Raw genomic sequence first — 13,986 nt, 5'->3', positions numbered from 1 at the left:
ATAAGTTTTTGAATTAGCCAACACCACAAAGAAAGAAGGAAAGAGGAAGAAAGGGAAGAAGTGAGGAAGGAAGAAAAGTTCTTCCAATTCCAACTTTCTCTCTCTCCTTTTTTTTTTTTTTTCTTTTTCTTGAGACAGTCTCGCTCTGTCGCCCAGGCTAGAGTGCAGTGGCACAATCTCAGCTCACTGCAACCTCCGCCTCCCAGGTTCAAGCGATTCTCATGACTCAGCCTCCTGAGTAGCTGGGATTACAGGCATGTGCCACCACGCCTGGCTGACTTTTGTATTTTCAGTAGAGACAGGGTTTCACCATATTGGCCAGGCTGGTCTCAAACTCCTGACCTCAAGTGATCTGCCTGCCTCGTCCTCCCAAAGTGCTGGGATTACAGGCATGAGCCACCACGCCTGGCCCCAATTACCACTTTCTAAATCTAAGGCTATGAGCACTTACTTGTATTTTTCAGTAGTGGAGTAAACAGACTGATCATCTGGATTAGAACTGATGATCTGAAAATTCCTTGATCTCTGCCCTGGCCATTCTGTGTTTTCATATGATATTTCATTAACTAATTCAGGGGATTTTTGATGCATACTTTTTTCAGAATTCAGAGTCAGTTGTTCATCTGGCTGTGTACTTTTATTTATCCCTGTAGTTTCTTGTTCAAGATAACTGTGGGTTATGTCTGTATTTTAAAAAAAAAGTAACACATGATATATTAAACACCGTAACTACAAATTAAATCATTCAATCAAATAAATATTTTTGGAAACACTCTTATAGTTTTAAACAGATAGTTTCTAGTCTTAATCATACTGTAATCAGATAAGCATGGACAGTGTGGTTTTTGTCATCAAGACTTCCATTTCCACAGTCAATAGATATTTAGGACAGTGGTTTACAATTTGGCTGCATGTTGGAATAACCTAAGGAGATTTTTTTAAATCCTCAGAGCTTCAAAAATCTCTGTAAGACCTAGTCTATATTTCTGAAGATCCTCAAATGATTCCAGGATATGCTTAAGGCTGAGAACCACTGATTTGAAGGTATTATTTTCTAGATTAATTTTTCTAGATTTCTGAAAATAGTATACAATAAGTTAAAGATTATAGTGAAGTGATAATGTATGTGGAACTCTGGTATTAGACTGCCTGGGTTAGAATTCCAGCTTTGCCAAGTGCATCCCTTTGGGCTCAACCCATCCTACCTCAGTTTCTTTTTTGTAAAATGGGTATATAATATTGCTGTTGAGGACTAAATTAATGCATGCAAAATACTTGGCCTAGTGTCTGACACATCAATAAATATTAACTATTATTTTTGTAATCATCATCATATTAAAAGGGACACAATACAATAATTATCTCTAACCTCCATCTTATCCTATATGTATTATACATTAGAAAAGATACTTTGCAACGCCTATCTCACAAAAATTATCTTAAGCTACAGATAGTACATAATGGCTATTTCAAAGGGACAGTGTGTATTTAATGACACATTAAAGTTTTGGGGAGAAAATGACACACAAATACATACACAAAGCAAACTCGTTCACTAGTAAATCAGCTCAACAGGCACCAATACTGATTGCAACTAGTATTTTATTATTTGGAGCAGAAATATTTCTTGAACTTTAAAAGGCAGATCAATCTCACCTGATTTTTGGCAGTGCCTTCTTTAACCTGCCAAACTTAAAATCCTTGGAGGCAGAAAAGAGTCGTTTTATTTTATCTTAATTTTTTTTTAGATGGGGTCTTTCTCTTCTGCCCAGGCTAGAGTGTGGTGGTGCAATCATGGCTCACTGTAGCCTCGACCTCCTGAGCTCAAACAATCCTCTTGCCTTGGTCTTCTGAATGGCTGGGACTAGAGGAGCGTGCCACCATGCCTGGCTAATTTTTATGTTTTGTAAAGATGGGGTCTTGCTATGTTGCTCAGGCTGAGTTGTTTTTGATTTTTTTTTAAAAGGGGGGTGCTTATAAATAAAATACCTCTCATAAAAATATTCATTTTTTAAGAGAAAATCATTAGCTTGTATATATGCTGAAATTAGGTATAGCCAGTGATGAACTCCAGATCTTGGACATTATTCTTACTGGTAGCTGGAAACTAGATCAGTATCATTTGCTTTTGGTAAATTACTCTCATATCACTCTGAAGAAATGAATTAGAAGAGAGAATGTGCTATCATAATTACACACTGTAAGACAGCTGTGAAATTTCAACATTATATTGTTTTAACTTAAATTAGACAGTTTTAGGAACAGATACATCTGAAGATTACTTGTTCATTCTTGACATTTCAAAATTCTTACTTGGTTTGCATTAGATGGTCACCATGCTACTTTTCTGTAATAGGCCGGCATTAATATAATGAAACTCTCAAAATCTGAATGAGAAAAGTTTATAAATGGGCACTAAGGAAAGCCTCTATATTATTAACAGACCATGCTTTCTTACACTAACATAACATTGTAGGTAACTCAAATGAAAAACAATCAGAAATAGTTACTGAAAGCATTATCAAAATAACAAAAATTGCCCCTAGGGACATATTTTTTAAAAACTCTTAAGCCCCACATTCGTCTTCAGTTTATGAAGTGCCATGTTTCTTCAAAAGGAAAAAGGATGGTCCATGGACCACTGCCAACTATAAAAGCCCCCAGGTCCCCATGACAGCCCCACAACTGCTTCAGACTCTTAAGTCCCAACTCTTTTTGGCCTGTTCGAGACCAAATTTACCATTATCTACAACTGGTCCCAAGTTTTTTTGTTTTTGTTTTTTTCTTTGAGACAGAGTCTTGCTCTGTCACTCAGGCTGGAGTGCAGTGGCACGATCTCAGCTCACGGAAACCTCCATCTCCCGGGTTCAAGCGATTCTCCTGCCTCAGCCTCCCAAGTAGCTGGGATTACAGATGCGTGCCACCACATCCACCTAATTTTTGTATTTTTAGTAGAGACGGGGTTTCACCATGTTGGCAATGCTGGTCATGACCTCCTGACCTCATGAACCGCCCGCCTCAGCCTCCCAAAGTGCTGGGATGACAGGCATGAGCCACCGTGCCCAGGCTTGTCCCAAGTTTTAACCACCATATTTCGAGGTCTAATTCAGTATATTTTTCCTTTCAGTTTTTTATTCCTTACCTCCTGGTGTTTAGTTGACCTTATCCCTGCTATTTAAATTTGCTATTTGTTTACTAGTTTTATAGTTCCCTTTCTTCGGTTTTAACCTAATGTCAAATTTTGTGATCCCCTGAACTCTTGATAAATCACCACTATTTAACTTGTGACCACACTATCTTCTTCAAACTTAGAGCAGATGTGGAAACTTCCCAATAAGAGCTTCCCAATAAGAGGGCTCTTTGTTGATCCCTCCTGGGTCTTAGTAATTATAACCCCTTGAAGTTTTCTCACAATAAATCCATCGATTTCTGACACACTCTAGACTTTCATTCTATAATTTAATTTTAAATGTTAAAAATTTTTAAAGGACCCATACTGTGTGACTTGGCTCTATTTCTGGATATTTCTCATTTTGTTCAGTAGTAAAAGCTTTTAGATTTCCAATTCAAAAGGCTCATCAGAAATTTGGAGCCTGCTCTGCAAATCAGACTATCCATACTCTTCTACTGAAAATTTATTCAAAAAAAAATTTTCTAAGTCAGGATCTTGCAATGTTGCTCAGGCTGGCCTCAAACTCTTGGGTTTAAGCAATCCTCCCACCTCAGATTCCCAGTCTGAGAATTTAATTTTACTTTAGAATATACATGGCTGATTTATAAAAATTTTTCTGCTTGTCTTGTTTTTTTGACCAACTATTTTGGCAAGTATGATTCCAGGAAATCAATGTTAAATCCTCTGAAGGCTCTCAATGCTCTCCTGTCTGTCATTCTTCATTACACTATATTAGTATTCAAATATTTGTATAAAAAGGTTGACTCCTCTAATTTATTTATTCATTAATTTACTGATTGTTCATTTAAAACTTACAGTGTGATATGCCTTGTGGTAGGTACTGGGAAAACAAAGATGAATAAGAAACAACCACTCCACTCAAAGACTCTCTAGTACAGTGAGGATGGCAAACTCATCTAATGATCTGAATACAGTATAGTAAGGACTATGTTTGGGCTATGGAGGCCAAATACATACAATATGCTAGACATACTAATGCTCACCTGGAAGACTCTAGGAAGACTTCACAAAGGCATTTGCTCCAAAAAAGGTCAAGTAGGGATATGCGAAGTAGCAAACTGCCAAAGAATAGGCAGAGTTGGATGAAATAAAAAGTTAATAGACTATAAAAATAAGAGAATAGGAATAGGAATAGATATAGAGAGAAGAAATAAATTTAGGAAAAACCAAGAGACATTTCTTGTATTGAAATGACAAGATGTTATAGTCAGGAAGAAAATTTCTAAAATCAGTATTAAGGACAAAGTCCAAGGTATGGTTCATCTGGAAATGAGCTGACGAAATAAATTAAAAGTGAACATACTTGGAGTGGAGAAAATGAAGAAGTCAGAGTGCTGAAAGTACCACCTTTGAAGGCATTGAAATCATCCAGAAAAATGGCAGAAAATGGAGAGAAGAAATGAGAGCCAAATGTCAAAGATTTCAATGACTACAGAAGCAAGCTAAATGAGAAAACCGATAAAAACTGACATTAGATAATCCTTCATTTTTACTGTTTTATTTTGAAATAATTTGTCTCATAAAAAAGTTGCAAAACAAAGAATTACTGTATGCCCTTTACCTAGACTCGCCAAATATTAACATTTTATCACGCTTGCTTTATTAACCATTCTTTCTATATGTATCTACACAAATACAATTTTTTTTTTGAGAGGGTCTCGCTCTGTCACCCACGTTGGAGTGCAGTAGCACAATCATGGCTCACTGCAGCCTTGACCTCCCGGACTTAAGCAATTTTCCCAACTCAGCCCCCCAAATAGTTGAGACTACAGCTGTATGCTGTGTTGTCATGCCTCACTAATTTTTTTTTTTTTTCAGAGATGGGGTCTTGCCACGTTGCCCAGGCTGGTCTCAAACTCCTGGGCTCAAGCAATCCTCTTGCCTCTGCCTCCCAAAGTATTGGGATTACAGGCATAAGCCCCCATGCCTGACTTTACAATTTTTTTTTTTTTTCTGAAACATTAGTGAGTAAGTAACAGGCATGATGCACTTTGACTTTTCAAGACAAATGTTAAGATACTGCTCTATCATCTTGCATTTTGCCTAATTTTCTTTACCTTATTCATAGCCCAAATTTATTTCTGAATTAGTACCTTTTCCCACCAAGAGAAGATGAAAGCAGTTAGTAACTCTAAGTTCAGTTATTTTCCCTAAACTCTCCATCTCTGAAGGATCTTTGTGAAGCAATAATGAGATGAAGCTACCAAGAGCTTTAGCTGAGCTTATTTGTATTGCCCCATCACTTTAAAAAGAACTGCATACAGAAATACAAACACAAGCCAGTAAAATGTCATAAAGTGAAGCTATTGGTCTGTTTTGCATATTAGTCAATTTAAAAGATAAGATAAATGTTAAATAGAAAGATATTCACTTTCAATTCAAACTCTTATCTTTAGGCAGATGAAAACTTAAACCTAAAACCATCCTGTTGATTCCTCTATCTCTTTCATGTGGTTTGAAATGGAAACTCTCTTGAGTAATCCACTTTAGTGTTTAATTAATATCATCGTTAACTGTTCTAACATTATGACTAACCGAATTAATACTATTCAACTTCATTTATCTATATGGACTTAAAGAATAAACTGTCAGTCTCTTCTTCATTATTCAAAAGTTATGAAGTCTGACTCCCTCAGAGTTAACAGGGAAAAATTTATGATTACTATCAATCTCTTCATTTGCTTTTCTGTGGGCACATTCTTTTATTTAGACATAAGAATTCGACCACTTCAAACCAAATATAATTCCCAACTTTTGCATTTACTGTCTCATACTATCACTACCACATAAACTTATCCTGTTATCAATTGAAAACGACATTATGGATTACTACTAGGTATTACCCTAAAATGCTACCTACTGCTATTGCAAGAGACAGTTTATTCATTTAGGCATAGAATCTTAGTACTTAATACATCTGCAGAGACCAGCTGCATTATATGCTTTGAAGACCCTGTATCTCTCTAGTGACTTTCATGCTGTTTCCAATGAACCATTTTCATGATCTAATGAATTACTGCTTGCTCCTGGAGGTGTCAGTATTGTTAACTGTCACAATGCTAATGCTGTTGTTAAACCCTCAATTCCTTAGTCTGGAAAATTAACAGTATTACAACACCATTGCCTATTCTAGGAAGGAAAGCTTTAAGATTCCCTTTGAGTTCAATTCTTCAGACAATTATACATTTTTTAACATACACTATACTCAGTTAGATTGATGCTACCCAGTAAATCATGACTCATTACCAAAAATAAGTATTATTTAATGACCACTATACAGAAGTAAGGCAGTAGCTAGAATCAAATAGGGATTCTTAGAGGCTGGGAAATTCTGTTCTGCCTGGCTTTGTAAATAGTTGGTGACAACTGGTATCTGTGTAAACGGATTTGATGGTCCCCTGGGGGGTCAATACTGTTTACAGAGCTGTTTCTTCAGAGTGGTTGAGCTAGAATTGTCTCTAGGGTTCCTACTGGGGTTACTCAGAATAGCAACATCCCAGCTACCTGAGAGCTCAGGGACAGGAAAGAGGAAGAGGGGATAGAAGTATTAGTGGCAAATACATTCAAATACGTGGATCGCCTGCCTCTTAAGATGAAGATGCTACTTAGTGCATTTATATCTAAAATGAACATAGTAAAGGCAATTTGTTAATGTGTTCTCTGATACTTGATAACACAACTTCACCACTTCTGTAAATTCTGTCTTTTGGGGGGTGAGAAAAGAAGGTTATACCTTAGCATCTGATTTTATAAATATAAAAGGAACCAAATCTCATGCTTAACACTTCTTTCCTTCCTATATGGTCCATCGCCATATTATTAAAAACATCAAAATATAAAGACTTCCTTTTGCTATTAGACTGCAAATTTGATGTGATGATGGAATTTCTATAGTAGTTCTACATGAGGCAGAATGGCATGAACCGGGGGGCGGAGCTTGCAGTGAGGGGAGATTGCGCCACTTGACTCCAGCCTGGGCAACAGAGCGAGACTCCATCTCAAAACAAAACAAAATAAAACAAAACAAACAAACAAACAACAAAAAAAGATGTCTTTTACAATGAGTAAAACTTTTTTTTTAAATGAACATTAGTTTCGAAATAATCAGACCAATGTCGACTAGTGATTACTCCCAATGACTTCTACCAATTCCTTAAGTAATTTAAACATAGTAAATACTCTCTTTCTCTCAGTGTGTACAAATAATATTTATTTCCATTACTAAATATTTCCAACTATGTTTCCCTTTTCTGTGGAATAGAGGGTTAGCTTTCCACACAGATGCATATTATATGTGCTCCCCCACAACATCTAGGCAACACAGATGCATATTATATGTGTTTTTCCCCATACATAACATTATCAGAAACTTCTGTAACATTACAGTAGATTTGCCTAATATGTGTGTACAAGATAAAGGTTTAGACCATCCAACTGAACTAATCACTACACCACTGATACATTTAGACCTTCCAAGCAGAACCACAGTCAGTGCATGGATTCTGAAGACGACTACAAGGTTTGAATTCTGGCTCCACAATATAGCTGTACAACCTTCAGCAAAATATTTAACCTTTCATCAATTTCCCTAGCAGTAAAGAGTACAAATGATAGCATCCACCTCAAAAAAGTATTAAGAGAATTAAAGTTACATAAATCTTTTAGAAAAGTGTTGGCATAAAATATACAATAAATATTAGTGACTATTATCTTTAGAATCTGCTTTGCTAAAAGCTACTTTCTCTATTTTGATTTCTCCTACCTTTCTGTGAGATAACATCACCATCTTGGGACAATATTCAAACTTACAATTCAAATTTATATCTTTAATTTCTCTCAAATATTAAGAAAAGCAAGAAAGGTATCTATTTTCCTAGTTATTATTCTAGTTTTCATATTTTAAATTTTCTCAATTTCCTGAACAAATTTATTTGATGATCAATAGTCAGAATATAGTTGCACAGCTAAAATCAGTACAGCTGACCTAATCAACCAAGTTGTTATCTAAACATTTACTTTTTCTTTCAGGAAATGTTAGCAACTATGGGGAAAAAATCTCTCAGAAATACTAATGTATCTAATACTTTCTCTTTTTTACTTTTTCTCTTTTCTTTGGGCCCAAATAATGTTATCCTGTAAACAACTGTATATAATTCTTTTAAAATATCAGAAGACATGGAAATGAAAAATAAATAGAATGCCACCTAATTCAATGACAAACATAAACACAAAGATGGTTTATGGTTAAAGGTTTTAAGATGGTTAAAGTTTTAAGATGGTTAAAACTTGTGATTAATACATAATGGTTTAATAAAGTTTGTATCAGATTATAAAACTAATACATTACAGAAGTAATAACAACTTTGAAATTTAGAAATCTTGACATTCAGGAAAGATTCTGAGAGAAAATTCACTGTCAAAGAAAGAAAATTAACAGCAAATTCAACCCCATGGCAGGAAAACAAGAAATTTAAATGACATACTTCTATAACATAATTTGATCATTCATTATATTGGCATGTGATATTAATTACAATCAGGATCACAGCTGGTAGATCACAGGCTCCTGTCTTCCTGAGAATCTAATTTTGGAGTCACAGGAAATTAGGTAACTTAGCTTAAAAAATGGAAACTTTTTACATGAATACCGTATACCAGCTCTCTCAGGGCTCTTTAAATTTGTATTTTGGCTTCAACAGTCATAAAATAAAGCCATAATTTTACTTTCATTGGTCTACATAATTAATACCCTCTATCTGTGCTTTAAACAAACTTGCCAACATACTTTTAGATTGTTTCTACACACAGCATAAATGAAATTATAAGAGAATCTTTCATCTGTTTTTCAGTATCATCACTAAGTTAATTACCAACCACAACTATGTAATTATTCTTCTATAATGTGTTCAACCACATTACATTAGCAACTATGTCCAACCACATTATAGGAGAATAGTTACACAGATGTGGTTTCTACAGTTCACGGCCTTCTCATCTATGTGTGTCTCCCTTTCTAGACTATAAGCTCCCTAATATACTCATCTTCCTAAAACATACTGGAACAAAACAGTGAATATATTAGGTCTTTCATTCGATGAAATGAAATGATCAATGAAAGGAGATACTAAATTAGGTTTCCTTTTTTTTTTTTTTTTTTTTTGAGATGAGATCTCACTATGTTGCCCAGACTGGTCTCCAACTCCTGAGCTTAAGCAATCCTCCCACCTCAGCCTCCCAAAGTGCTGGGGTTACAGGTGTGAGCTAATGCATCTGGCCAGAAATACTGAAGCTAAAGAATATATGGAGAGCAAATAAGCATTGAAAATGAGTACTTTATTCAACACTTATTAAGTACCAACACAGTGCCAGGTGCTGTGTGGGATGTAAAGGTAAATTAAAAACTCTATCTGCTCTCAGGGGAAATGACAAAGAACGAGGGAGGCAGATGATATGAATAACTCTTGCAAACAAGTAAAGAAAAGGTTGGTGGCAGAATGTGGGTAGTCCCAGTGATATGTTCAATCATATAGATCAGCACTATCCAAAAGATATATTGTTCAAATTGCTTATACAATTTTTAATTTTCTAATAAGCATATCAAATAACAAGTAATATTATATTTCTCAAATATGACCATTTTAACATGTAATATTAAAAAATTGCTTTGAGAAATTTTACATTCTTTTTTGTACTATAATTACATCAAATCTCAGTTTGGACTAGCCAGATTTTAAGTGCTCAATAGCCACATAGTGCCCATAGCTACCATATTGGAAAGCACAGACAGTAACTTTTTATTTTATTTTTTTCAAGACAAGGTCTCACTCTGTCACCCAGACTAGAGTGAGGTGGCACCATCATGGCTCACTACAGCCTCAACCTCCCAGGCTCAAGCGATCCTCTAGCCTCAGCCTCCAGAGTAGCTACGATCACAGGCACGTGCCACCACACCTGGCTAATTTGTTTTTATTATTTGTAGAGACAAGGTCTCCCTATGCTGCCCAGGCTGGTCTCGAACTCCTGGGCTCAAATGATCTCAGGCTGATCCCATCTCAGCCTCCCAAAGTGCTGGGATTATAGGTGTGAGCCACTGTCCTCAGTGCATATGTAATTCTTAATAAGGTATATTGTATACATACTGAGGAGAAGTCAAAAAGATATTGAACGGTGAAGGCTAGTGTAGCTATAAGATACTGAAATAAGCTTTTACTAAGGTTGAAAAATCAGAAAATCACTAAATCTGTCAATATCACATAACTCATTCATTTGGACATGAGAGTTGGACATACAAAATAAACTGCATTCTTTATACTCCTACACATGGTTATATTTAGATAAACACACATGCCAAAAAGAAGTGGTGAGATTATTTTACCTTATATACAACAATGACTTGACGTACCATGTTTCAAACTATCTATTGGCTATATATGAAAATTATTTTACTAAAATTTTATTCCTTTTTTTTTCCAGATAAAACAGCTAGTTAAAGCTGTGACACTACATCAATTTTTTTTAAGTTTTTGTTTGTTTCACCAAGTCTGAAATGGTCATGAATGAATCAACATTCATTCTATCGAGGAAAAGTTTCAATTTCTATGTATGAACTCTTTAAAGTACATAAGTATTTTGTGAAATTCTATCATATGTTTAAGCTTTTAAATTTCAACATCCTTCACCATATGAAGGGCAATGAGGACAATATAATAGTGTAATATCCTACAGCTTAGGCTATATAACTTATAAATCACATAAATTAAGGGTTTGTACAACTTCTATTGCAAATATTAAAAACACTGCAAATATTATTTAGGCTGAAATTATTGTGAAAACTATCCTAAAATTCGATTAACTAACATAACTCTTTTTGTTGTTGTTGTTCCCCAGTGATATGAGCTATTTGGCTATTTGTAATATATGTGTAATCTTTTCAGCCTTTCTCAAATTTTCTTATTATTAGAATAATGTGTATAAGTTAATTAAAAACATGAGTGAACTGGGAAAGTCTTAAATTTCTACAACTGCAATAAAATAGGTTTAATAATTATGTATTTTTTGTTTGTTAAGAATGAAGACATACCAATTGCGAATTCAACAATTTCATAAATAATTTATAAAAGATAAATTTTCCAATAATAAACATAAAGAGGAAAAAACAAACTTTCTTTACATGTGCCACTCATTTTGTTTAAGAATATATTTAGATTTGGAAAACAAAATAGAAGAATCACCAGTCAGATACTAAGCGGGAATCACTGAAACACAATGTTAGTTCTAATGGATGGATGATTGTGTTTGGTCTTTTGAAACTTTGAAGTATAGGTAAGTCTTGATCACACAAATTAATAAATCCTAAAGCTGGAGTTAACAATAACCATTACACCCAAATTCTGCAGCTTAGCCCAGCCAATTTTTCAAAAGGTCAGGTTGTGAACTGGAGAAGATCAGGGAGGTCCACCGCATAGCTTTGTTGCCAGGCATCTCTCGTCTGGATTGTTGCAGGCATTTATTAGTATTCGTCAGCAGACTCAACAAAGCAAACAAGAAATTCAAGCACGAATAATAAAATGAAATGCTGCTATATAACCCTTTGTCATTCAGCAAATATGGGACTTTTTAGCTACATTGTTCCTAAACCTGGGTTACTACTTTAATTTTTCTCCACAGCGCTGACTGAATGAGTATGCATGTGTGTTAAATGCAGAGCTCCCCTAACAACTGCAGGACTGCCATTTAATCTGTTGGTAGATGGACCATTTCCTGTGGGAACCCTAGCTATGATTTCCAGATCCACCAAATAAATCTCAGATTAAGATTCCAAATGAAACCTGCCTTTGGCAGATAAAAAATGTCAAGATGGATATAAACAGTAAAATTATAAATTATCTAGGTGTTGCATGACAAACCAATGCTCAATTTTTTTTTTGTTGACATGTGCCCAGATATCAAAACTATATGAGACATTCATCAAATGTCACACTTTCATAATATTGGAGGCATCATTAAAACTGTTTGACTAAGGACCTCAAAGTGTTTAAGCAGTAGCTCAAAAGTATATTTGTGCAAAGTAGAAGAATAAATTTACATATCAGCAGCAGCTCATAAGGGATGGGTAAATATTCTGTTTATCTCTCATTGTAATTCAGGTTACTTTAAATACAAGGTTTTAGGAAATCATTATACTCTATATGGCATCATTACATAACTTTCTATGCAAATGATATATTTTATTCAAATTCCCCACTTGCTTCTCAAACACACACACACACACACACACACACACACACAAAACAAAACCAAAAAACCCAAAAAACAAAAAGAAAAACATAAAAGGAAAAGGTAAGACTGCTATTTCATTAATCAACTGTAACTGCTAAACTAGTGCCTTGTTAGTTACACTACAGCATAATCAGCCCCTTGTTAGAGTTAGCATTTTAAACTTTTCAAAAAAGCATTAAGTACTTGAAACAAAAAAAATTAAGCCTCAGAAAAGTAAATTTGTTTTTTGGTAATGTGTTTGTTTCAAATGACTTGGGGAAGGGCAGAGACTTTTTTTAAAAGATAATAAAGGGTCAACATAGAACATCATGGAAAGCAAAAGTCCTATTAAAAATGCAGAGGAAGTCTCTGATGCTAGTTTCTACTGCATTCTCAAGAGATCAAAGACAGCTTTTTTAATGAAAAAAATTTTCTGTCATTCTTCTTACCTGGACTAGCGCAGCCTTGTCCCAATCTTTAACTATACTGGTTGATTATGAAATATAAGAATGAAGTTTTCCAAAAGGAAACAGGCTTGCTGAACTGTAATCATTACTTTTTTTTAACTGCAAACTCTTAAAAACAATTGAGTAAAACAGCTTCAGTGACTCCAAATTTTGTAACATTTGGTTTTTTGATAAACATTTAAAAATCATCTGATCTACTTACAATAGAAATTCTTTCAAATTATAACTTCTTTCCACTTTTATAATAATTAATAGAAAGGACACAGAATATCCATACTCCATATTCCCAATCTTAGGGTTTGGACACAGGCCTGAAACCTTAAGGACTACATATTTGTTCTGTCTTCCCTTATCATATTTCTTTCTTCCAAAACTTGTTGTTGGTTCAAGGAAACTAATGCTAAATGAACCACACCTACCCTAATCTGCTAGGGATTAATACTAATCTGAAAATCTGGAATTTTCTGGAGTGGAGAGAACATTAAATAAAGAAAGAAATAATGGTATCTTGTGCTTGAATGTGATTATATTTCTATATTAAAACTGTTCAAATCAATGAATAGTGTTTGTTAACTGTATTAATTTTAGTGTATCAAATTATCTTGGTACAGACAGCAAAACTGTATTTAAAAGGAGCATTTAATTGTTAATTTTTAAAATACTGAGTAGCAAAACATTGTTTCTACACAAGTATAATTTTATCAATACAAATCCATCAGTTTGTACTGTTCAAACATCAGCATCCTAATATTATAATACTAAATGGTTGTATGTAAAAACTATAATCTGTCAAAAAATAAACATAGAAGTTCAAACACAATTTTTTACATAATTACTTTTTAGTTTGCATCTTTTCAAAAACAATTTTACCATATGGCAAAGTATTATCTATTTCATCCAAAAGCTACAGATAAGAATATTTTTAATTCAATCATTTACACTATAATCTACTTAATTTCAAAATTTTGAAGCCTGACTTGCTCTAAGTTTGCTTTTTCATGTTCCCTGAAATAAGCAGAACACAAAGAAAAACTGTATCTGAAATTTTCCCAAAAAGATAATACTTTG

At 34.3% G+C, this 13,986-nt stretch overlaps 1 protein-coding gene across 5 annotated transcripts in view; it reads right to left on the bottom strand.

Annotated features, from left to right (window-relative positions):
* Nucleotides 1–13,986, bottom strand: part of MIPOL1 (mirror-image polydactyly 1) — a 311,836-nt gene that overhangs the window by 237,511 nt on the left and 60,339 nt on the right. For all 5 annotated transcript variants that reach the window (XM_017859009.1, XM_017858994.1, XM_017858980.1 and 2 more), the window contains one exon: nucleotides 452–683. In XM_017859009.1, coding sequence (XP_017714498.1) covers nucleotides 452–683 — 232 coding nt within the window. The remainder of the gene's footprint in view (nucleotides 1–451; nucleotides 684–13,986) is intronic.

This window comes from Rhinopithecus bieti, unplaced genomic scaffold, assembly GCF_001698545.2.
Source record: "Rhinopithecus bieti isolate Rb0 unplaced genomic scaffold, ASM169854v2 scaffold_2435, whole genome shotgun sequence".
Classification (NCBI taxonomy): domain Eukaryota; kingdom Metazoa; phylum Chordata; class Mammalia; order Primates; family Cercopithecidae; genus Rhinopithecus; species Rhinopithecus bieti.
This window is presented reverse-complemented; position numbering and strand designations above follow the sequence as displayed.